This window comes from Drosophila kikkawai, chromosome 2R (assembly GCF_030179895.1).
Source record: "Drosophila kikkawai strain 14028-0561.14 chromosome 2R, DkikHiC1v2, whole genome shotgun sequence".
NCBI lineage: Eukaryota > Metazoa > Arthropoda > Insecta > Diptera > Drosophilidae > Drosophila > Drosophila kikkawai.
Genome location: NC_091729.1, coordinates 19,113,217 through 19,135,717, shown reverse-complemented (window position 1 = coordinate 19,135,717; position 22,501 = coordinate 19,113,217). Strand labels below are relative to the sequence as shown.

General features: G+C 47.9%; 6 protein-coding genes across 13 annotated transcripts; 3 read left to right on the top strand and 3 right to left on the bottom strand.

Annotated features, from left to right (window-relative positions):
* The first annotated feature begins 543 nt into the window (after positions 1 to 543).
* LOC108076735 (DDB1- and CUL4-associated factor 11) lies at positions 544 to 2,797 on the top strand. Its single transcript, XM_017169713.3, has 7 exons — positions 544 to 825; positions 892 to 1,159; positions 1,218 to 1,364; positions 1,418 to 1,960; positions 2,025 to 2,180; positions 2,248 to 2,354; positions 2,424 to 2,797. The coding sequence occupies exons 1-7, from the start codon at positions 637 to 639 to the stop codon at positions 2,562 to 2,564; spliced, it is 1,551 nt and encodes a 516-aa protein (XP_017025202.1). The 5' UTR covers positions 544 to 636; the 3' UTR covers positions 2,565 to 2,797.
* On the top strand, positions 2,468 to 10,134 carry FAM21 (Family with sequence similarity 21). Its single transcript, XM_017169710.3, has 5 exons — positions 2,468 to 2,596; positions 5,224 to 5,357; positions 5,423 to 5,617; positions 5,680 to 5,819; positions 5,875 to 10,134. Exons 2-5 carry the CDS (start codon positions 5,256 to 5,258, stop codon positions 10,016 to 10,018), a joined length of 4,581 nt encoding a protein of 1,526 aa, XP_017025199.1. The 5' UTR covers positions 2,468 to 2,596; positions 5,224 to 5,255; the 3' UTR covers positions 10,019 to 10,134.
* On the bottom strand, positions 2,731 to 5,113 carry LOC108076733 (PIN2/TERF1-interacting telomerase inhibitor 1). 2 transcript variants are annotated; one of them, XM_017169712.2, is made up of 3 exons: positions 4,933 to 5,113; positions 3,276 to 4,870; positions 2,965 to 3,133 (listed from the first exon to the last, which is right to left on the bottom strand). In XM_017169712.2, the coding sequence occupies exons 1-3, from the start codon at positions 5,003 to 5,005 to the stop codon at positions 3,110 to 3,112; spliced, it is 1,692 nt and encodes a 563-aa protein (XP_017025201.1). In that variant the 5' UTR covers positions 5,006 to 5,113; the 3' UTR covers positions 2,965 to 3,109. The 2 variants fall into 2 exon arrangements, with proteins under 2 accessions (XP_017025200.1, XP_017025201.1); XM_017169711.2 differs by having other exon boundaries at positions 2,731 to 4,870.
* On the bottom strand, positions 10,011 to 15,375 carry Rcd6 (Reduction in Cnn dots 6). Of its 6 annotated transcripts, none has more exons than XM_017169715.3 (4): positions 15,217 to 15,375; positions 12,349 to 12,847; positions 11,655 to 11,894; positions 10,011 to 11,587 (listed from the first exon to the last, which is right to left on the bottom strand). In XM_017169715.3, exons 2-4 carry the CDS (start codon positions 12,511 to 12,513, stop codon positions 10,454 to 10,456), a joined length of 1,539 nt encoding a protein of 512 aa, XP_017025204.1. In that variant the 5' UTR covers positions 12,514 to 12,847; positions 15,217 to 15,375; the 3' UTR covers positions 10,011 to 10,453. The 6 variants fall into 6 exon arrangements, with proteins under 6 accessions (XP_017025204.1, XP_070139696.1, XP_017025205.1 ...); XM_070283595.1 differs by having other exon boundaries at positions 15,221 to 15,375; XM_017169716.2 differs by lacking the exon at positions 15,217 to 15,375 and adding an exon at positions 14,831 to 15,203.
* A 362-nt stretch (positions 15,376 to 15,737) lies between these two features.
* rig (rigor mortis) lies at positions 15,738 to 22,421 on the bottom strand. Its single transcript, XM_017169767.2, has 8 exons — positions 20,598 to 22,421; positions 20,380 to 20,542; positions 20,166 to 20,319; positions 17,068 to 17,975; positions 16,841 to 17,006; positions 16,623 to 16,773; positions 16,305 to 16,562; positions 15,738 to 16,246 (listed from the first exon to the last, which is right to left on the bottom strand). The coding sequence occupies exons 1-8, from the start codon at positions 22,325 to 22,327 to the stop codon at positions 16,048 to 16,050; spliced, it is 3,729 nt and encodes a 1,242-aa protein (XP_017025256.1). The 5' UTR covers positions 22,328 to 22,421; the 3' UTR covers positions 15,738 to 16,047.
* Positions 18,134 to 20,719, top strand: LOC108076767 (cilia- and flagella-associated protein 206). Of its 2 annotated transcripts, XR_011444596.1 has the most exons (4): positions 18,134 to 18,874; positions 18,988 to 19,337; positions 19,402 to 20,327; positions 20,382 to 20,719. XR_011444596.1 is itself a non-coding variant. In XM_017169768.3 (3 exons), exons 1-3 carry the CDS (start codon positions 18,238 to 18,240, stop codon positions 20,143 to 20,145), a joined length of 1,731 nt encoding a protein of 576 aa, XP_017025257.1. In that variant the 5' UTR covers positions 18,154 to 18,237; the 3' UTR covers positions 20,146 to 20,391. The 2 variants fall into 2 exon arrangements, 1 of the variants encoding a protein (XP_017025257.1); XM_017169768.3 differs by having other exon boundaries at positions 18,154 to 18,874; positions 19,402 to 20,391.
* Positions 22,422 to 22,501: the final 80 nt, after the last annotated feature.

Here is a 22,501-nt window from a genome sequence, read left to right as displayed (position 1 = left end):
TGTACGATCTGGTACTTTTGGTCGCTCATGCACTGACGATCTGGTACTTTCGGTCGCTCATGCACTGGCGATCTGGCAACTCTGGTCGCTAATGGCACGAGCGACCAAAAGTACCAGATCGTCAGTGCATGAGCGACCAAAAGTACCAGATCGTCCGTGTAAAAGTAAAATGTCAAAACAAAGTAAAATTACTTCGTCAATGAACGATCTGGTACTTTTGGTCGCTCATGCACTGACGATCTGGTACTTTTGGTCGCTCGTGCCATTAGCGACCAGCGTTGCCAGATCGTCAGTGCATGAGCGACCAAAAGTACCAGATCGTCAGTGCATGAGCGACCAAAAGTACCAGATCGTACATTCTAATCAGAATTCGCGACCAGCGTTGCCAGAATTTTCGTGCACGAGCGACCAAAAGTACCAGATTGTCCGTGCGTGTTAACATGAGAGTAACAGAGCCGTTAACATCAACGAAAAGTCTGGCACTTTTGGTCGCTGAGACCGAAACGTCTGGCAACTTTGGTGTGACCACAAAGGACTCGGACTAGTTTGGTATTTGGCCGGGCTGCGGTCTCACTAAACTCAACTTTAATAACAAAAGACGAAATTAAAATTACTTTTCTAAATTAACTGAAGATTATGGGAAATCAATTGGGCATTCAGTTGACCAGTGATGACGGTGACACTTTTGATGATTCCGACAACGAGCTGGGCTTCAACGTGATCAATTTTACCGTAAATGCCATGGACATGGAGCTGCGTTCGCCCTGCTATCACTCCAACGAAATGCCCATAATACGGAGTAAGCCAGATTTGGAGAAATTTCAGGTATTGATGAAATACCCCGCCTCTGCGACCGAAGGCAAGCAACTTTGGTAATCGTTTCGATTGCAGGCCACCGATATATACAAGGAGATAAGGGCCTCCAGCGGCCTGGGGAGCCACCATCCGGACAATCGTTGGAATCTGGTGCGTGCCCTTCAGCAGCGAGAAAATGGACTGGCCTCGCCCCACAGTGCCTCCTTTTCGAAGAACCAGCAGCGCTACATTTCCAATCTGTACATACCAAATAAAAAATCGACGCGGCTGATGTCGCTGGACTCCAAAGTGTTCGTGACCAAGTTCAATCGCAGTGGCAGCATGCTGCTGACCGCCTGCCAAGGTCAGCATTTGGTTATATTTCGCTTGCAGCTCAGATATAAAGGTCTTATCCGTTCCAGATGGCATTGTGCGCATCTACGACGGTGCCAAGGGCACATACCATCTGCTCAAACGTATCCGGGCCCGCGACGTCGAATGGAGCATCGTCGACGCAGATTTCAGCCCAAATGGCCAGCACTTTGCCTACAGCACATGGTCCCGTACATGTAGGTGGTCGACGCTTTTCACAAATTGCCTATTTACCTTTGCTTCCTTTCAGTTTTCGTGATGCCCGTAAATGGCACCGATGATGACTGCCAGTGGATCGACGTGCAAGGCCTGCCCAACCATCGCCTGGCCATATTCTCTCTGCGCTACTCGCCCACCGGAGACAAGATCGTCGGGGCCAGCAACAACGCCACGGTCATTGTGACCGACATTCGCACGCGGTCTACCCAGATCCTGCGTACCCACCGCATGCCCGGCACCGATGTGAACTCCGTGTGCTTCCTGCACGACAAGGACCCAAATGTGATAATTGCCGGCTGCGATGACGGCTTACTCAAGGTGTTCGATCTGCGCACCACATTTCGCTCGCGCGAGTTCTCCAAATCGGTGGCCTCCTTCATTGGCCACTACGACGGCGTGACATACATTGATTCACGTAACGACGGCTACCATGTGCTGTCCAATTCCAAAGACCAAAGCATCAAGATCTGGGACATGAGGAAGCCCAGCAACTTGCGCAACCGCAGTCGCGCCAGGCAGCAGCAGTTGGATCTTACCATGTGGGACTACCGCTGGAATCGAGTGCCGCGCGAATGTAAGCTCTTAACTTTATAAAACCTATATATTCCGTCTCACATCCGATTAACATTGCCTTGCAGTTTACAATCCTCACAAGCCGCTGGACGGAGACACAAGCATAATGACCTATCGCGGTCATCGAGTAACCAAAACATTGTTAAGGGCGAAGTTCTCGCCGATGGAGCAAACAGGCCAGCGCTACATTTACACGGGCTGTGCCACGGGACGTATTATAAGTGAGCTGGAAAATCTTATTCAAGGTTTTCTCTTCATCATTTATATTTTGTTTTAACTATTTTGCAGTTTATGATGTGCTAACTGGTAAGATAAAGGAGGCTATTGAGGGACATAGGAATGTGATAAGAGACTTGGACTGGCATCCAGAGCGCGCAGAGATTGTATCTGGTTCGGTAAGCTGTCTCTTTGAGTCTTCTCTTTAAATACCTATTAATGGTAATTATTGTGATCCATCTTTCCAGTGGGACACCCATGTGCATCTCAACAATTTCAGTCGCAGCAATGCCAATCGGTCGATGAAGCGATCCCACAGCTCCGATCCGGATAAGAGGCCTTTGAGACGCTCACGCCGTCTGGCGAATCGCAATATGACGCCGGACTAGTAGTGTTAAAGTTATATTTCATTGCCTAGCTTGTAAGTTTCCCATTGATATTAACCGTTAACAAGGACAGAGTACATTACATTCATTCATGAATATTAATATTATTATTCACCAGTCGGGCCGCATGGTTCTATGAATAAGACTGAAGATGAATACGGCACACAGCTTGAAGTGTAAAGTTCAGTTTAATTATCTTGTTACATACTTAAGTGAACAACCATGAAGCTTACAAACTACCTACCTAAGTTGTTTATGTACAAAAACAATGATAATAAGAGACACGTTGAATTATATTTTGTTTTGCCTAAACTAAATTCCCACAAACGCTACTCTTTTTTTCACCGCCCGAATGGTCGTACGCTTCACTATCTTCGGATATCGTATGTTCTGGGTATTGGCCTTTCTCTTGTATTTGTTGGTTTTCCTATTGTGCCAGAGGTCTATGATTCGCTGTTCGTCATCTTTATTCTCAACCACTTTCAGATCGACGTCTTCGCTGGTCCCGTAGCCCACAATTTCACTCAGCGTCGAGTTGCGAAACCGGCTCATCTCGAGCATTTGGAATTGTTCTGCACAAAATTGAGAGATTGTAAAGGTATTGAATAATTGTAGTTTGTTTTTGATCGCTTCCAGTGATAAGAAGTCTTCAGGCTGATCTTTATCGGCTGACTGATCACTTTTATCGCCGAAACTTTTAAGGGCAGCACTTACATCTGTGTCTATGTGCTTCCTTCCTTTGTCTTTAATCTTTTTAAATGAAGGTTCAGGGGCAACGGAGGTTGGTTCTGATTCTGATTGAGGTGGGGCATCTTTAGGTACGGGCTCATTATCGGAAGTCTTGGCCTTTTTCTTTTTCTTTGAGGATTTCTCGGTAGAATCGAGAGCATTTGAATCCGTTTGTATGGCGTCTTCAGGCTCCTGCTTTGACTTTTTCTTCTTTTTTGGAGGATTTTCTTTTCCTTCACTTATCTCGTTGGTATCTATGGCCTCTAATTGATTTTCTTCACATTTCTTTGATTTCTTTTTCCTAGCAAGTTCATCCACGGCCTCTGATTCGTTCCTGGAGTTTGAATTGTCATCAATTAAAATTATTTCGGAGTCAATCAGCTCGGTTTTCTTAGACTTTTTCTTTTTTGGGGCGGGCTCGTCGAGTATTTCGATGGTTTCAACCAAAGTCTCTGGAGTCTCTTCTATTTTATCTGCTTTATCCTTCTTATTTTTCTTTTTCTTTTTGGCAACAGCTTCTACGTCTTCCACAGCTTCACCCACTTCTTCAACTCCATCTTGAGAGGAGGACTTGTATTTCTTCTTTTTCTTTTTACCAGCAGCTTCTTCATCTTCCAGAGGTTTCGGTTCCACACAGGCTTCTTCTTTCGCTTCTTCAACTTCATCTTGAGAGGAGGACTTGGATTTCTTCTTTTTCTTTTTAGCAATAGTTTCTTCCTCTTCCACGGGTTTTTGTTCCTCACAGGCTTCTTCTCCCACTTTTTCAGCTTCATCTTGAGAGGAGCGTTTAGATTTCTTCTTTTTCTTGGGTTCAGTAATTGGAGTCTCGACTACCCTTTCTGCGCTTTTCTTCTTTTTCTTTTTTATAGGCTCATCTGAGACGCTCTCGGCCTTGCCCTCCTCGACATCTAACTCACTGCCGTTTACCTGAGCCTCACCAACCCCATTCACTGGGGTTGTTCCGTTTTTAAGCCTGTTCTTCATGGCCTCCATTTTCTGCTTGAAATAATCGCTCACGGACAGCCCCGTGCTTACGGTTTGCACGCCTCCAAAATTGGGGGACACATCCTTCTTCTCCTCCTTTGGCTCTTCGACAACTACCGGCGCCACGATATCTTCGGTTGCCTTCTTGCCAAAAATGTTGGCCAGATCCTTTTCGCTGTACCGGGATAGGTCCTTGCCGCGTGTGAACTTTTGGTAATGAACTCGAGCCTTACTTTGCTTTGAGCGCTCTTCGAGCGACATTCCGCTGATGTTCTCCTTGAGTTTCTTTTTAGATGGCTCCTCGGGTTCTTCGGCTTTGAAGCCAAACCCCATCGGTCTGGCCTCCTCTTCCGATTCAGATGCTTTGCCGTTGGCCTCTTTATCGTCTTCGCCGCCGTTCAAAGATTTGAGTAGCCCATTGAAGCCCTCCTCGTGCGTGGTCCACTGGTCATCCCTTGCCTCGTAACCCAGTCCCTCGGCGTCGTTCTTGAAGCGAATGCGAACAAAATCCTTTTCGCCATCCTGCCTGGCGCCCAGACCGTTGCCCTTGGACCAGCCCATTTTCTCCAGCATCTTGGTGCCAAAGCGGTTGTCGTCTAAAAAGAATACAATATTGTAGGTGCCTTGGCACAGCGGGTTTCATTTCAACAATATTTACCCTCGTACAGAGCCTTGCCGCGAGGGCACAGGTTGTACCGCTTGCGGCGTCGTGGTTCTGCCAGCATAGCCATTTCTTTTAATATTATATTCCCGGCAAGGCGTCCGTTTTTTGTATTAAATTAATTTCTTAAAGGCAGTTTATAAACGCGAGCGCACAACACGTGCTATCAGTCATCGATTGTCCGAACAGCTGTTGGCCCGATTGTTCAGTTCCGATTGCATAGTAATAGTCATCACTGCGAAAAGGAAAGACAACACATCTCTAATCAAATTAGTTATTTGTTTTTAGTTTTTAAATTCGCAAACTGCACTCGACTGATAATGGATATAAGCGCCGATGTGGACCGGATTATAGCCCAGGCCCCGGACTGGAACCTGGCCGGCGACTGCGCCCTCCTGGCGCTGATGAAGCGCATTTCTGAGGTCCGTGCGACTCGACTGATTAATCGCTTATCAACAAACCAATTTGATCCAATTTCCCCCCACAGAACTTGTACGAGCGGGGTGAACGGACGTCCCGCAATCTCCAGGAGTTCGAGACGAGTGTCCGACAAGTGGACATATCGCTGAGTAATGCCACCAACAGCCTCCGCTCCCTACAGTTTGGTAACCAGTTTGTGGAATATCGTGTGGAGGAGGTGGATGACGCCGATTTGGCTATGCCCGAGGAGAAGAAGAAGAAGGTTCAATAAACCATTGAGTTATGAGGGGTAATGGTAATTAAGATATCGAATATCTCTTGCAGCCCGAGCCGCCGCCCATGAGCTCTGAGGAAATGGCCAGGGGATTTCTGGACAACAACCTGCGAATGTTCAGAAAGAACTTTGAGCCGGTGACCATTGATGTGCCAGATTCGGATGACGAGGATGCGCCAGTTAGCTCAACGTAAGTAACAAAATTTGTAACATTTATTCTTACTAACAACAAGTGTCACTTATAGTACCATATTCCGCGCCAAGAATCCATACGATGCCATTCCTCTGCCCTACATTATTGGAACAAAGGAGTGGGAAGAGCACAAGTATGCCGGTCTGTATGATAGTGGCGAGAATAGCGGGGATGACAAGTCAGATGAGTTCTCATCCAGCTCCTCGGATGAAAAGGAGTCGGTATCCAAAGGAAGCACTCAACCAGAGAACAAATTCGTAGAGCCCCATCTTTCAGACTCTTCGTCGCTGGCCTCATTTGCCAGAGAGCCAGCCATTGTGTCGCCAGTGAGAACTCATAATCCAGTGCCGGTTGCCACTCCGACTAGGCCTCCTGCTGGACAGGTGCCGGAAGCTGCTATCCGCACTCAGCCGCGTCCGATTATAAGCAGTCAACGCAATCCGCACGAGCGTGACGTGTTTGCCGCGCTCCGACAATCGCCACCTAGTGACGATCCGCCATCGACTTCATCCTCACCCACATCATCGCCAGCTTTTAGAAATACCTCCGCCGGTGGGAGATTGCCCATAGTGTCAACAGCATCGCTGAGCTCCAGCAGCAGCAGTCCGGCCCACCAGCCGCCGCCAAGGCTTTTCGAAGACCCAGAAGCTATAGCTCCCACACAACCTCCCAAGGAGATTGAGGCCAAGCCAAGTCAAATTAAGCGGAAGCCAGTGAACCTCTTCAACGACGATGAGTTTAACTCATTTATGTCGGAAATTGTTGATAAAGTGCAGGCTAAGGCGGGCGCAGCAGAAACAAGGTCAGTGAGAGAACTGGCCAAGGAAAAGAGACCAGTGGAACAAACTGTCAAGCAGGAGGCACCACCTGAACGCATTAATCCAGTGGTGGCCCCTCAAGCAGTGCCCAGGCGTGTAAATCTATTTGATGATAGTCCTCCGCTTAGTCCTTCTTCGAAGCCAGAGTCTCTTTCCAAGAATGCTCCCTCTTTGGGTGCCATTCCAAAGCAGACACCACCCAAGGAGGTCAAGGTAGATCAACCGAAGGCTTCCATTCCTCCCAAAGAACCAGCAAAACCATTACCGAAATCTCTCTTTGATGATGATTTGGAAGACGATGACTTTTTGAGCTCCCTTGCACCCAAAACGAAGCCGGCAGATCAAAAGCAAAGCTCAACACCAAGAGCCTCCCTGTTCGATGATGATGACTTGGACATAAATGACATATTTACCAAGCCAACGCCCACGAATACTAAAAAACTCTCAGAGAGAGTGACTGGAAAGAGCAGTTTGTTCGACGACGATGACCAGGAAGATGACACCGATCTGTTTGGCTCCAAAAAGCCCGTCAAAGTTACACAAAAGGAATCAACAGTCAAAAAGATTGAGCCTCCTCTAGAGGCTCCAAAGAAAAGTCTTTTTGATGACATCGAGGAAGAGGAGCCTCCTTTAGAAGCTCCAAAGAAAAGTCTTTTTGGTGACATCGAGGAAGAGGATTTATTTGGGACACCAAAGGCAAGTGCCCGATATAATGAGTCCCAGCCACTAGAAACGGATGTTGAGATTAAGGAACAAAGCAAACACATTGAGATTGAACCAGAGGCATTAAGCAAAAAAGGAATTACTGTTCAACCCCAACAATTATTATCCAATGCATCAGCTTCACCTGCCTTTAGAGAATCACCTCCACCCATTGAAAGTTTGGAGGCAACTCCCTCTGAAGGAGAAAAGGGGAATAATTTTAATGATGGTGCTGAATCCCCACCCAAGCCTCCTCTAACTAAACTTCCAGATTTATTTTCTGAAGACTTTAGCGATGAGGAGCCTTTTCTGGAATCCTCAAATGTAAAAACTAGGCCAAAAGGTGCTAGTGAAACTAAAGAAGTTATTAAAACCATAGTGGAAAATGTTGAAGATAAAAAGGAAGAAGAAACTGTGGTTAAATCTACTGATTTGTTCAATGAAGATTCCAGCGATGAAGATCCGTTTTTGGGTGCATCATTCAAAGCTAAGGATGTGCCATTGGGTACAGCAGACACCAAGGAATTAATGAAGCCAAACAAAGACCAGTTGGTTGAAGAGATTAAGCCAAAGGAGCTACCCCACAAACTGCCAGAGAACAAAAAAGATGATGAGCTAACCGTCAAGGAAAAGACAATATTTACTCCAGAAATTATTGCGCCCGTTTCTGAAACACCTCCACCCGATGATCACCAAGATCCCATTATAGCAATGGTAGCCGATATCTCCTCCAAGTCCCCGAAAGAAGATTCGACTACCAGGAAGCCAGCAGATTTGGCTGCTGCCCAGCAAATCATGCAGAATTATTCGAGCCTCTTCTCAGATGAACCACCAGATGATAGTGAGTTTTTCCAAACTCTCGGCAGTAGCAGCAGCGGTCTCAGTAGTCTTAGTGCCTCGAAAATCTTTGACAACGAACACGACTTCTTCGAGCCTGCCTTACCAAAGATTCCGAGTGCCACAAAGTCATCGGCCACGACGCCAGGAGACCAACCTCCGGCAACATCGGACTACGGAGGCATGCGTTTATTTAGCGATGTTCCACCCGAAGATGAGGACGACATCGATGAGCCTAGCTCAGCAGCAACCAAGCAGACGGAGGATGTGGCACCAACCACTACAACCCGTATACATACGATTTTCTACGATGACTTTAGTGAAACTGCAAGAGCAAGTTCACTTCAACCATCGCAGCAGACTTCTCCTTACGATGAGGAGCCACCACTATCAGGAGATGAACCTGATCGCAGCAAAGCCAAGGAGACGTCCGATTCGCCCAATCCTTCGTCACCCGTCAAGAAATTAAAAATGCCCAACATCAAGATCAATGTGCAGGCCCTACTTCCTGGCTCGGGAGGAGGTCCTCCAAAACTGCTTAAGAAACAGGAGTCATCGAGCTTTGAAGAGAGTCTTCAAGCGGAATCTCCGCCAGAGTCTATCCGAAAACCCACTGATATTCCTCCAGCAGAGGGAGGCTTGCAGCATGTAAACAAAACACGCGCTAGAGGACCTCCCAAGAGAAGGCCTTCAACCAGAAAGGGAAGGCAGGAGAACTATGTTAAAAGCTTGATTGAAGATGAGCAGGGACCAGCACAAGCGGCTTTGCTGCAAGATCAGCCATCGTCCAAGCCTCTTTCCTTTACAAAATCGGTTGAAGTTGAGGTAAATTCTCCTTCCTCTACCGTTTCTGCTCCAAGCCAAACAATAAGACCTCCCAAGGCAAAGGATTCCTTTTTAGATAGGCCTGATGATGACGACTCTCTTTTTGGTTCTGTCATCACAAAAACCTTTCCTTCTGCAAAGTCAACTGATGGAAAGATGTCTGTAACTGCAGCTTCTGTTTCAGCAACGCCCAATAGGCAATTAGTGATACCCAAAAAGAATAATGATCCGCCAGCTTCATATCGATCATTTTTGGACAGCCCAGACGAAGATGATTCCTTTTTCAGTTCCTCTGACAAAAAGACGCCACCGCTTCCGAAGAACTCTACGGAAGATAAGGAACTGACAATCCCCAATGAAACTCCTCAGGTGCATCGAGATCCACCAAAGGTGGCTAGTTCATTTTTGGACAGCTCAGATGATGATGATTTCCTATTTAGTCCACCCAAGGCACCTATTGCGCAAACTAAATCTGCAGCTCCTGTAATAGAGAAGCATCCTGATGCCGATACAGCGGTACCATCTTCTTCAACGCTCCCCAAAACCAAAGAGCCTCCAAAAGAACAAATTAAGCCCAAGTCCCAAGTTGTACCTAAACTGTTTGATGACAGCGACGATGACAATGATCTGTTTGCAAGTGCCTCAGGGCCGGCGCCTGCGGTCAGTGTACCATCTTCCAGCCGGCCAGTTCAAGCAAAGCAACCAGCGAAACCAGTTGCAACTGCAAGTTCTCTCTTTAGCAGCGACGAGGATGATGCAAAGGCGCCGGATAATACGCTCCCCAAGAAGAAGTTGCCCATCAAAACAAGCAAAAGCCTCTTCAGCGACGATGACGACGACGATGATGATCTGTTTGGAGGAGGCAGCATCCGTAAAGCCAGCACAGTTAAAAAAGCAAAACCTATAGCCCGGCAAGTATCAAAACCGGCTCCGAGTAAAACTCCCACAGCTGCAGCCACCATTCCCGAAAGTATCAGCGATAATCCCTTGGCGGATCTTCTCGATGTCGAGTAAAAACACATGATTGCCTTTAATATCAAATATGTACAGTAGTCGATCTGTGGATGGTTAGACTGTCGACCAGAGTATTGTTATTCGTATCCCTAGAAACTATAATAAACGATGAATGTGTCAAAGTCGATAAGCGGTCGATTCTTAATTCTAAACATGGGGATATGCTGTGAGCATGTTTCGCGTAGATCGATGATTTAACCAGTGACTCTTTCCTCTCTTCTAACGGAATAACGTTAATTTAGAAACCCGATCAAAGCGCGGTATTTGGATTCTCCCAGTTAAACGTTAGTCTACGAACTGAAACTGAGTTAGCTTGTGGCTCTTTGGTCGTTATTCCGAGGAATCTCATTCAAGATCGAGCATCTCTTACAAGTATTGAGTTAACCTAAAGCGCTGATTGATATTCTACTTTGGATCTGGCTCCGGGACTCTGGCTCAGAGTGCTACATCGCGATACTTCCGGTAGTCGTCGGACTCGTTGCCCAGTGACAGCTTGCTGTTGGCTGTGATGTACGGATTGGCATAGTTGGCGTAGCCAAAGCCTCCGTAATACTGCAGCTGTTGGCTGTGGGTAGAGCCACGTCTTTGCAGCGGTTGTGCCAGTACGGTGCCGGCGAATCCACCCGTGGAACTGCAATTGGATGGCCTCCGGTAGATGCCACCAGCCTGTTGGTGGAGCATATGTTGCTGCTGCTGCTGATGGAGTAGCATGGCCAGGTAGTACTGCTGCTGCTGCGTGTAGTTCTGGAGCAGATTATTTCCATAGGCATTGAGGTCGTTTTGCACCTTGCTGATCCCGTCCAGATTTTCCAGGGATACACAATTGCGGGAGAGCTTGCCCGGCGGAGGCTGTTTGTGGCTGCCTCTGGGGCGATGGTGGTTCCGCTGCTGAACGGGTGGCGGTGTCAACTGCTTGGGCTCGATGGAGCAATATATGGGATCGTTGCTAGCGGAACCAATTAGGGAGGGTGGTGAGGGTCGGTGCGAATCCTGCAGATTGTTCTTCAGATCATCAATGGTTATATTGAAGTACTTGGCATTCTTGTCCTCCGTATCCAGCACATGTCGGGGATTGTACATCCCCGGCAATGTGCAGCGCAAATCCATCAGAGACTGAGCGCGATGACCACCAGGTGCTGCTCCAGACCCACCTCGTTGCATCATGGTGGCGTTATTAAACTGCTGTGCCAAAGCTGGCGCAAACATGCTGGCGTTGAACTCGTTCTGGGAACCGAAAGCTTGACTTCCGCCGCACTGGTTATTTAGTGCCAGACCTGGGCCCAGGGGCAGCTTGTTGCCTCCAGTCTCGTCGCACAACTGGTAGCCGGCATTCTCGAACCCGCTCAACCGCTGGCTGGAGCGCCGGGAATCTGCCTTGGTCATTGGAACACTGGGTGCGGGCGTTTGTAGGGATAGTCGCGTGGCCAGTCCCTGTAATTGGCTGAGAACCTGCGTTTCACGTCGCCAACGAATGCCCGTGGGAATCACGCAGATCAGGGCGAAGCAGTTGATGATCAGGCGAATCAGGTAGCTGGTAAGTTCCGTCAACCCATGCACAGACTGCAGACCCTGGAAGAGGAGACAATGGATGATCATTTAATTAAGCAAAGCATTCCCTATAGGATCCTGTACTTACCCAGTGCTGGGTGGTCATGAGCATAACAAAGACCAGCTCCGGTATGGAGAGCAGCCCGATAATGCCCGACCAGGCAAAAAGGGGCCAGCACAGCCCACTGACCAGGCCGTGGATGAGGATCGTTGTGGCCACGAACATCACGAAATAGAGCGAACACAAGGTGTAAGCGGCAAAGGGCAGCTCCCCATGGGCCTCCAGTATCCAAGAAACCTCGCACGAGAAGGCCCCCAGATAGACGATCTGCGGTGTGGGAAGAGTAGGAAGAGAAATGGAAATTAACCGAGATTCGCAGAAGAAAAGCGAAAACATAAATCAGGCAATGGCAGACAAGCAATGGGGATGATTGCATACGAAAAACCGGAGACAACTGTGCTCCGCAACCATCCATCAATCAATTAATGAGCTCCAAACTCTCCGCCTCCCCCTTAACGACCGACTGGCCTGTCGTCGTCGTCGTCTGGCCTGTCAACTTGGCTGGCAACAAAAAACGATAAAGTTTTTACATCTGGCACGATGAGCAAAAAGCGATTTCATTTCATTTTCACTTAATGGAGCAAATACGTTTTCACACTGATAACGGTAACGGACGGACAATTGGGACATTCGGAAGGAGAAAGATGGGGGAGATACAGAGATCTCCGTGTGGAAGTGATATATATGACGGACATACTCAAATATCAATCGAGTTACTTACCAGCAGAAGAACTGCCACCACGCAGCAGATAATGAATAGATTTGCCTTTATGAAGCGCTCCATAATGCGTTCGTTCCAAAAGTTTTGTATGCTATTGCCGTTGCCCGGCGGCCGCTTCTTCAATGAGGACGGCGACTGCTTTTCACTGGTCTTTTGATAATTCATTATTCGTGTTTCGGTTTCGGTTGCGGTTGCGATTGCCGTTGCGATTGCGGTTGCGATGTTTGTCGAAGACGGTGGAAGATATGTGTGTTCAGACAGGTGTTAGAGCGGTTTTCAAGAGAAATTATGCTGCCTAGCGGGAGGATGGTGTGGCTGGTGGCCTTGGTTCCCCTTCGGGAGGAGGTCAGTGGTGTAAGTGATGCGATGCGATGCGAAGCGATGGTGGAGTTCTAGTTCTTGGTTTATGTTTGAATGGGTTTCGAGTCCAGACCGCGCTCTTGTGGGTTGAATGAAAGCGTTAAGCGGCCTAATTGAGCCGTGTCATGCTAGGCTGGTGCTGAAATGAGAATCCGAATGAGTGCCAAGCTTCTCCCATGAGTCCAGTTCGATACCCAAACAAAAGACTTAGGCAACGAACTTGTTTTGGATGCTACACATACTACGAACGGGCAAGCAAAAGAAGCACATCCACACAGCGTAGCTAACACTGGGCTAACGGCTTGTTCCATATTATTAAGAAGATTTTCACTTTTCTACAACACAAAAAAAAAAAAAACAAGTCAGTTCGTTGGCCAAGTCTGTGTTGTTTGGCTTCAAGCAAATATTTGACTCTAAACAATCAGTGGAGCGTGCGCCATATTAGACAGAAGAGGAAGCTTCTGGTTAAACACTGACACTGTTTAACTGATGTCAGTTAACTGCTGGCTGCCGCCTTATGTCATGACAAATGAATTCGCCAACTCGGCAATACCCAAATCAATTAATCAATTACACCGAGCTACAAAAAGGGAAGAGCTTCACCCATTTTCTTATTGCAACTATTGGGGTCTAACGATATTTAAGGAAAGTAGTAGCCTTGGATTTAATGAAGATATATAGATGAAAGTGGAAACTTTTAACCAGAAAATACAACCTAGAAAGGAGAAGACAGAACAAGACTAAAAGAAACCATAAATAAATATACAAGAAATAAGGAAATAAATATCTTAAAGCTTTAAATTATTTACATTTAATTCAAAACAGACAAGAAAAGCTCAAATTTCATCAAGAAATACTCGCAAAGAGGCATTCGGGGCCACTTGAAATAAAAAACCCAACCAATTATCGCCTTAGGCTGTGTTGCCGAGTGTAAACAATTGAGACGCCTCGCCAACACATCACCCAGAGCCCAGTTAGCCGCTTAGTCGGATACGGCAATCTGCCCATTAATAGACGGCGTCATCAAAATAGAGGCGACGAACTTGCTGTCAATGCCGTCAGCACGCAGGTGCGCCAGCTCATCATTCTCTGCTGCCCATCGCGGTCTGCGCTAATCCAGCTCGCGTGCGTCTGTGTGGAGGCGTCTCCTCCACTTGGCGGGCATGGGTTGGGTGCTCCCCAAAAGGAGCGACGCAATGCTACGCGCCGGATATGCGCACCTTAAAGTGTCAAGCAGTGACTTGCCCCCATTGACATTCCGACGACGTTGCAAGACCCCCTCGCTGGGGCTCTTTCCTGTCCCGCTTTTGGCTTTCTTTTGCTGGTCGCGGAAAGAATTGCAAGTCAACTTTGTTTTTATTGCTAATTAGCTGGACAAACTGATTCCAGCGGGGCTGTCCGGTTTTTCGGGGGCAGAACTCGGTCTCGAAACGAGTTTCGGCTGAGACAGATCTCAGCCATTAGCATCCATAGCCGGGAAAAGGTGGCAAGCGAATTCGCATCGCCCTTGAGTGAATGCCACACCCATGCGCGGAGACATGGAGACCCCTTGCCAGCGAGTTGGTTACGAAATTATGCAGATCCAACATAATCTCTGTGAACCTCGTGTGACCGAAAAATGCGAGCAGCGTTTCAAAATATTTTTTAGCTTTTTGCATTGTATTCCCCACATTGCCGCGGGCAATTAAATTAATTTAATTTCGTTATTGTTGGTCGTATTTATGCATTCGCTCTGTGTGTCTGTCTGCATGACGAGTTCAATAGCATAAGTGCAACAATGTGAATGCCTGAATAAGCACAACAATGCAGCACCGGGGCAAAGTTATGCAAATTGTTGTTATGAAGTCGATGTAAATCGGAATGGAATCGAAATGAATAGCCCAATGCGTTACCGTTATAGTTATGCTGTGCGTTTCAAAATGCAATCATCTATCTATCAGGCATATGTATCGATGCGATGTAAAGCCTACCTTTCACTTTGCAGTGTTATTATTATTATTGTTATGGCAGTTACACAGAAGAGGAGATACCAAAAAAAATAAGTGAACAATAAGCGCGGATCGTAGAAATTATCAGTCAAGCAAGAAACGATTTCTCAGCGACTACGACGACGCACACTCACATGCGTCCGACCAAATTGTTCAGCGTTGAGTCATGCCACCAGGTAGGTACGGCTCTTGAAATTGTCGCTCATGCAAATTGCGTCGCCCGACTTCGAGGGAAGCTTTAATGGGCCATATAACACCACCGTTGAGAGGTGGTTCTTGGCACTTTTACTGCTCGCACAAATTGAATAAAGCCGAAGAACTCGTTTGGATCATCGCGCAAAAGCGAAATGCGCTCGGCCACAATTATGCTTTGATTGTTATTTAATTGTACAACGGTTAGGCCACAAGTAGCAGCAGCAAGAGCACCAGCAGAAGCACCAGCACCAGGTCAAGTCATCAAGTCAAAGTTGACGAACGTGAGAATCGCGGCTAGATGTACGCCTGTCTTTGGGTCACTCACTCACTCTCGCACTCGTGAAAAAGCCGTAACATACGCCGCGCTAACGGTACGCTTTAAGTTGGCGCGCTTACAAACAGTTAAAAGTGAAATTCGAATGACTGAGGAAACGAACTGCGTTCGCCGAACGATCTCTGCGAGCACCGCGCCAGCTGAGCGAGCGCTACGACGGCTGTTTGGCAACTGAAGAGCGCTTCCAGCTCGAGTTCGAGCTCTGCCCTGGCTCTGTCGTTTTGTTGATTTACATTTTTCTGTGCTTGGTTTTCGTTTATTTTCGCCTGCCGTGCCGCAAGTTCACTCGCCCTGCCTCCACTTCCAACAATTAAATCTTAATTTCTAACTGGCAATGATGCTCCCTAGCATTTGCATAATTTGATGGCAAACCAAAACAAAGGCCAGACTTAAAATGAGGCCTAACGGTCATACTTTTGTTTGGGCCAGCTTTTTGAGCCTGATAACAAATGGTCTTGGCCGCTGCAGCAGCAGCAGCTGCTTGTTCTAATTAAAGCTCGCCGGGGTTTCTTTTCTTTTTTATCTCGTTTTCGTTTATTCAAAATTCAATTTGTGAGTGTTGTTTCTTTACTAGCTATTGTGCCGCTGATATATGTATGTATGTTTGTGTGTAATTCTTTTGTTGTTTCCCCCCCTTTCTTTGGGGTAAATTAAACTTAAATATGGAATTCAAATGTCAACTCAAATTGGATTCAATTCCACTCAGTCTCTGACTATCTAAGAGTAACAAAATTAATTAGGTTTCATGGGTTTTAAATGCCTAGCTAATAGCTAATAGCTTCAGGATTGTTTCAAACTAATCTTTGACATCAACTCATCGTTTTATTCTGTCTCCTCTATAACGCAAGCAGCTGCAGCTCCATTCTGTTCAGGTTGTTCGGCCGGAGCACAGCTATCCAGCACTGCGCCCAGCTGCCCAATGCGCTTAATCTGCTCCATTAGATCGGCTATTTCGGGAGTGCAGTTGCGGAACTTCCTCAAAAAGGTATAGCCACGCAGCATCTCGTTGTCCAAAACGCATCTGTAAAGGGAGATTTCTTTAGATTTTGCTTTATGAAACCACAATCAACTCCACTTACATTAGGGCCGCCGCTGCATAGTTGCCTGTGCCCTCCAGTTGGTCTAGCCAACGGTTAATAATGGTTTTAATTATGGGATCTGTGGCTGGCAAGCAAATTCGGGCATGTACCAGGGCCTCCTTGTAATACTCATTGGCCAGGAACAGTTCGATGGCTTCCTTCTGCATTCCCAAGCTAAGGAGGTAAGTGGCTGCGTGCATGATGTAACCATTCTCCTCCATCTGCTTGGCATACACGCGGCAACAGTCCTGCCAGAGTCTGAAAAGAAATCATACCTATTGAATATCGATATTCAATATTCATGAACTAAGAACTTACGCAAAAGACACCGAAGGAGCTACGGAAAGATGCCACTCCGTCAGAGTCTTGTTGGCCATATGTTCCTCCAGTTCCTCACGCAGCTTGAACGTGGATATGACTAGGGAAAGGGGGGATATGTCCTTTGTGTTTGACTGCTTAAGGTTGCTTACTGAAAAATGATTTTAGAAGGTCAAAGAATTATGGGAATACAGATAATTTGTGTAAATTCAACTTACATTCTATGGAAATGAGCTTCTTGGCCGTCACTTTGGTACTAAATAGCTTGGATATAAGCACTGACTTGTCTATCTTAGCCGCATCTTCAGTCAGAACAATGGCCAGCTTCTCAAGGGCGCTCTTGTTGAGCTCCTTACCAGCGAGGTAGAGACAGGTGCGGGAATGCTAAGGGTTACAAAATTATTAAACTTGGCTCCTAAAAGTATAAATCCCTCTATATACTTACAATAAGCAAACTGTCAGGCGGGTTATTGGACTCTAATTCCTTGCATTTTAAGCACTCCTTTGTGGTATTTAATTGCTGCTTCTTGTCCAGGCTGAGTGCTTCCAGCATTTCCTCCACCGGAGTCTCATTTTCTAGTGAGTCCTTAGTTAGGTTCTCACTCGCTGGTGCCTCTGATTCCTTTGCCTTCTCCACATTCTTGCTGGGAGCCTCAGCTTCCACCCTAGATTCCCTATTACGTTGGTTGCGCCGCTGTCGCTTCTTATCGTTCTTGGTTAGAACCGGAGCATAGGGCAAGTTCAGGGACTTGCTGGCCCACTTAACCTTGAGCAACGGATCCACCTTGGAGCAGATAGTTTTCTCATTTTCGGCTAAAGCAGTTTTGATGTCGATTAACTCAATAGAGATTGCCTTGCCGGAACACATGATAATGTTCTCGTTGGAGGGCAAAAACATGCCGCACCACATGGGGCAGTGATAGGTGATGGTCAGTGGTGGCTTTTCCGGCTCATTAGTGTTCCACATGCATACCTTTCCCTCGATGTGGAAGGAGAGAAGGATGTTGACTTTGCTCTGACTCCACCTCAGGGAAGTAACAGAAGCCTTATCTGCATTGGCCGTGAAAGTGTGAAGCGTTGTCCAATTGCGATCCGCCGGTTGGAACTCCATTACGTATATAAACTTGTCATTGCCCGCCACAGCGAATTTATTATTGTCCAAGGGACTCCACACGATGTCGCACACATAACGTGACAGCAGGGCCGACTGGCGGATGAACGGACTCCAGGCCTGGCCGGCTCCACTGGTGCGTTCATGCAGCTGCAACATGCCATCATCGGTGCCAATGAAAAGAAACGATCCACGAACGCTGAGGTAGCTGGGCCGAGAGATGTGGTTTAGCATGTAGGGATCTGGTTGTGGAATCAAAATTTAGAAATTATAATTAAGTAAAGCTAGAGAGGCACAAAACGAGAAGCAATTTAAGTACACCCTTAACTCAACAGCTGTACCAACATTAACCTTACATTTTCCAAAGGTAAAAGCTCTTAGGTAGGGTGGGTAACCACCAGCAACCAAAAATAACAAATCAGTCAGTCACAAACACAACTTTCATAGTCAATTTTTCCCCTGAAATAAATTATTCGTTCGGTTTGTTGGCGAAAAATTGTTAAAATGCCGAGACACAGGACACTGGTGGACATTGGCCACCGCATCATGAAGCGCTTCCAACAACTGGACCTGGATGTGGGCGAGGAGTTCATCATCTTTGCCGTTCACCTGCTGGCCAGGGATTTGCGTCGGGGCCTGCTCAAAACAGACCTGGACAAGCCCACTGCCTGTGCCATTAACGCGTTTGTGAACAGCATTGTGGATAGCTACGTGGATCCCAAGGATTGCACCATGGCGAATATGAAGATGGCGTGGGTGATGAAGAAGGGCGTGACCATCGACCTGCAGTATGTCAAAAGCCAGTACGAGGAGAAGTTTCAGATAGAGCTGCAGGTGCTCATAGATGACATTCTTCAGTACCCGGAAACCTGCAACAAGCTGCAGCTGGACCAGCTCTTCGCGAAGATGCAGGTTTTCATCGTGGCCTGCTATAACTTGGGCTCGCCCAAGAATCATGTGCTGCTCAAGCTTACGGCCCAGGCTTTGAATAGCGTCATTGGACGCAGTGATCTGCAGAATTATGTTTTGAAGAAGAAATACCACAGAATGGAGTATTTGCAGCGTTTGGCAGCTACGGTGGGCGGGATCGTAATCTATAATAATGATGGCCCAGATGGAGATCGGGAGAATGTGAGAAGTGGTAAGAGAATCAACTGTTTACTTGACAATTAGCTCGTTCTTTTAATTGTTCTGATATGGTCTTGGATTAGCAACTTTCTACTATAAAATTAACTAAAAATATATGTATTTTAGTGGTTGATGATCTTGAAATGGCCCAAAAGAACACAAATGCCGCCTTTAGAGCCAGCATGGAGCAGGCAGTCAAGATGCGATCCCTTTGCCAAGCGGCCGTCGATGATCTGATTCATATTGACCACAAGGAAGAGACCCTAACCTACGGAGTGCCTTTGGGGCATATGGATCGTCTAAATCAATACACCTTGACCTATTGCATGATGCATCGATGCTTGACCACCCTGAACGAGAGCTACGAGAGCACTCAGTACCTGGTCGAGGTGGAGCAGAAGCGCTACACCTGCGTGGTGGCCAAGATAAATGATGCGCTCTCAATGCGCACCGCAATTGATTCGGAATTGATCTTTGTAAGTGAATTATCCTATATGGTTTTTTTAGCTGAAATCTGTAATCTTTAATCCCCTCCCTTAGCCACACTTTGTATACTTGTCCCAGGTATGGGGCAATCTCAACAACTATCTTAGTCACATTGTGGAGCTAAACAAACTGAGGGAGCAGGTGGAGGCGCTGGTTGTCGATGACTTGATTACCATGGCCAAGGACACGATTAGCGAGCTGCAGGCTTTGAGCCAGCGCATCAAAAAGCCCAAGATATGCGCTTTTGAGGAGAGAATAGAGGCCGTTAAGGACCTACAGACCGATGGAAACTTTTGCAACCTGGCCAAGGCAGACATTAAGGAGTTCTGCTCCTTAGCTCTGACCGTAACCAATGGCCTGCTGCTGCCGGCACAGGTGACCAGGAAATTGTGCTCCAATGTGGATATAACCTTTGGCTTTCGGGATCCCAGATATGCTAGGTTTGCCGAGCTTCGTTTCGAACCCTTTATCGCCGGCCTCCGAAGGGTTATCTTCAACAGTGCCAATCTGGCGCTGCTTTTCAAGCTAGATGATGATCTCATAGCCCAGGAGCTGCAGGATCTGATCGTCGAGCCCCCAAAACAAAGTGATTTCAATGGGCAAACGGAGATGGTCATCACCAACGACCTGACGCCATCCAACTGGATCAATGTCACGTGGAATGCGTGGGACTACCACAGGGAGACCATACACTTGGCCAACATACGCCAGCGGCAGACGCACGACACGCAGACCAAGGTCAGCTACGGGCAGCGAAACGCCCAGAATCAAACCTACAACACTCGACAGCACATGTGAGGCATACAATTTCAACTCACCGCCCTTTATTTTGTCCAAGTCAAAGATGCCGAGCTGGCGATTCACGATAAAGTAGATGTAGTGGTCCTGCCAGACCAGGGAGTACACTTCCTTCTTCTGCGGCGTCCTCAAGACGGTCTTAACCTTCATCATCTCCACATCAAGGATGCCCACCTATTTAGGTTTATATTTGATTAGTTTCTGAGGTTAACAGTTAATAAAGAAGCAACTTACAGTTCCCTCAAAGGTGCCAAAGGCCAGCTGCAAACAGTCGGGACTCCAGGCCAGGGAGTACACATTGGTGTTGACAAACACGCTGTCGATGGGAAGGCAGCTGGTCGAGAGCTTTGAAATGTCAAAGATGCCAATACGGCGGTCAGAGCAACCCAAAGCGATTCTAAACGAAAAAGAAAATTAGTTTGGGAAAAAATTACAATGTTGATTGCTCTCACTTGTTCATATCATCCGGACACTCGGCCATTGCCCGCACTCCGAGATGCACTGTGCCATAGGTGGCACTCACTTGGCCAGTTTGGGGTTTCATTGTAACAATCTGGCGATTGTTCTTGCACAACCATATCTCCTTCTTGTTGGGGTGACAGGCAAACGTAAAGATATCCTGCTCCCGGCAACTGTGGACTCGGTCCTTGCTAATCTTGTAGCGCAGCATCTTGCGGTCAAACTCCAGGGACCAGAAGAACAACTGGTTACGACTGAGGCTCACTATGGTATCGCCGCTCAGCCAAAAGACGTTGTTGAGCTTGCCCGTGGCCTTGCTCTTGCTGTAGTTCCTCCCGGAATGGGCTCCCGTGTTGGCGTTCCAGATCATCATGACCTCATTCCCGTCAATGGAGGCCAGCAGAATGTCGGGCCGTGTGGTCACTGACGAGCTAAGTGTTTCGGTACTGCCAGCAGCCGTCACTTGGAGATTGCTCGGCGGCTCGGGCTTGGCCTGAGGTGTTTCGGTTTCTGAGGCATGGACCTCGGCCTGGTGGTAGATGTGATGCAGCACCTCGCGTTTGGGCTTTGCGGCCTCTCCATCGACGATCACAGCATCGTCGCTGGAGGAACTGTATTGAATGACCTCCAGACTGCCTTCGGTGGAATCGCTGATATCCTGGCGATTGCTGGCGGTGCTTGCATCGCTCAGCGGGCCCGAAGGCTTCGTGGGTTCACAGTCATTCAAGGTGACTTCTACGTGCTCAAGGCTATCGTCCTGTTTATGAGCCATCAGATCCGCCTTCATGTTCTCGCAGGCTTCCACGTAATCCAGGGCAGCGGTACTGGCTGGCTTCTCCAGGCCAACAAAGTCTCCGCAGATTTCGGTAGATTTGCGTCGCTCTGCAGTGGGTGCCCCGAACTCACCCTCCAGATGATCAAAGTTGTAAATGTCAAACAAATCGTCGGATTCGGCGGCCCGGGATTTAAGCAGCGGCGGTGGTTTCGGCTTGGACTTCTCCTCCTCTTTACCATTGCGACTGCGCCACTGCTCAGCTCTCGAGGACAGCTCATTGAGGTTCTCCTCCAGGGGAGCGTTCACCTCTTGCCAGGATAGGCCGCAGATCGGTGATTTGTGGCCAGTGAACTTGTAGACGACGCCCATCTTGAGCAAGTCGCAGACCAGAACGTTTCCCATTGCAGTTCCCACGGCAAATATGTTGTCGTTGTAGGGGGAAGCGCGCAGCTGGGTGAGCTGATGGTTCCGGGGCGACAGGAACGTCGGCCGGCGGCAGTATGAGTTTGAGGCCGCGCAATAGATGACCAGGTCGTTGGCATCTATCGACAGTATGCTCCCGTTGGCCCGATAGCTCATCAGCACGGAGCTGGCGGTGTGGTAGACTGATCGGGAGTCGCGCGCCTCTTGCTGATGCTGGTGAGCCTTGTGCCCGGTGACAGCCTCGCCCAGTAGGCAGTCCCAGACCTGCACGCTCAAGTCATCGCCGACTATGGCGAACTGCTTGTTCGGGGCGCCCCACATAGGGCTCACGTCGAGGGCCAAAATGTTGATGCGCGTTGACATGGTCGCCACCAGAACCTGCTCGTTGCCGCATGCCGGCGGAGCCGCTATGTAGTTAATACAGCGCAAGCCGGCGTACAGAAATCCCCCGTCCGGAGTCGCCGCCGCCAGCGCTCCGTTGGACGGCGGAGTGGGCACGTTGTGGTACGTTACCTGCGAGTTCATGACGAGGAAAAAGAACTCAAGACGAACAGAAATAAACACAGCTTCCCGCTAACATTTGGCGTCGAGGATTTTTTCGCAACCGCTAGTGTTAGAAAGCTTTGCAAGTTTAGCCAGAGCTGCCACCTGTTGTTAAAAGAGAACCATGACCGGCCATCTTCGGAGCATCTTCCTCCG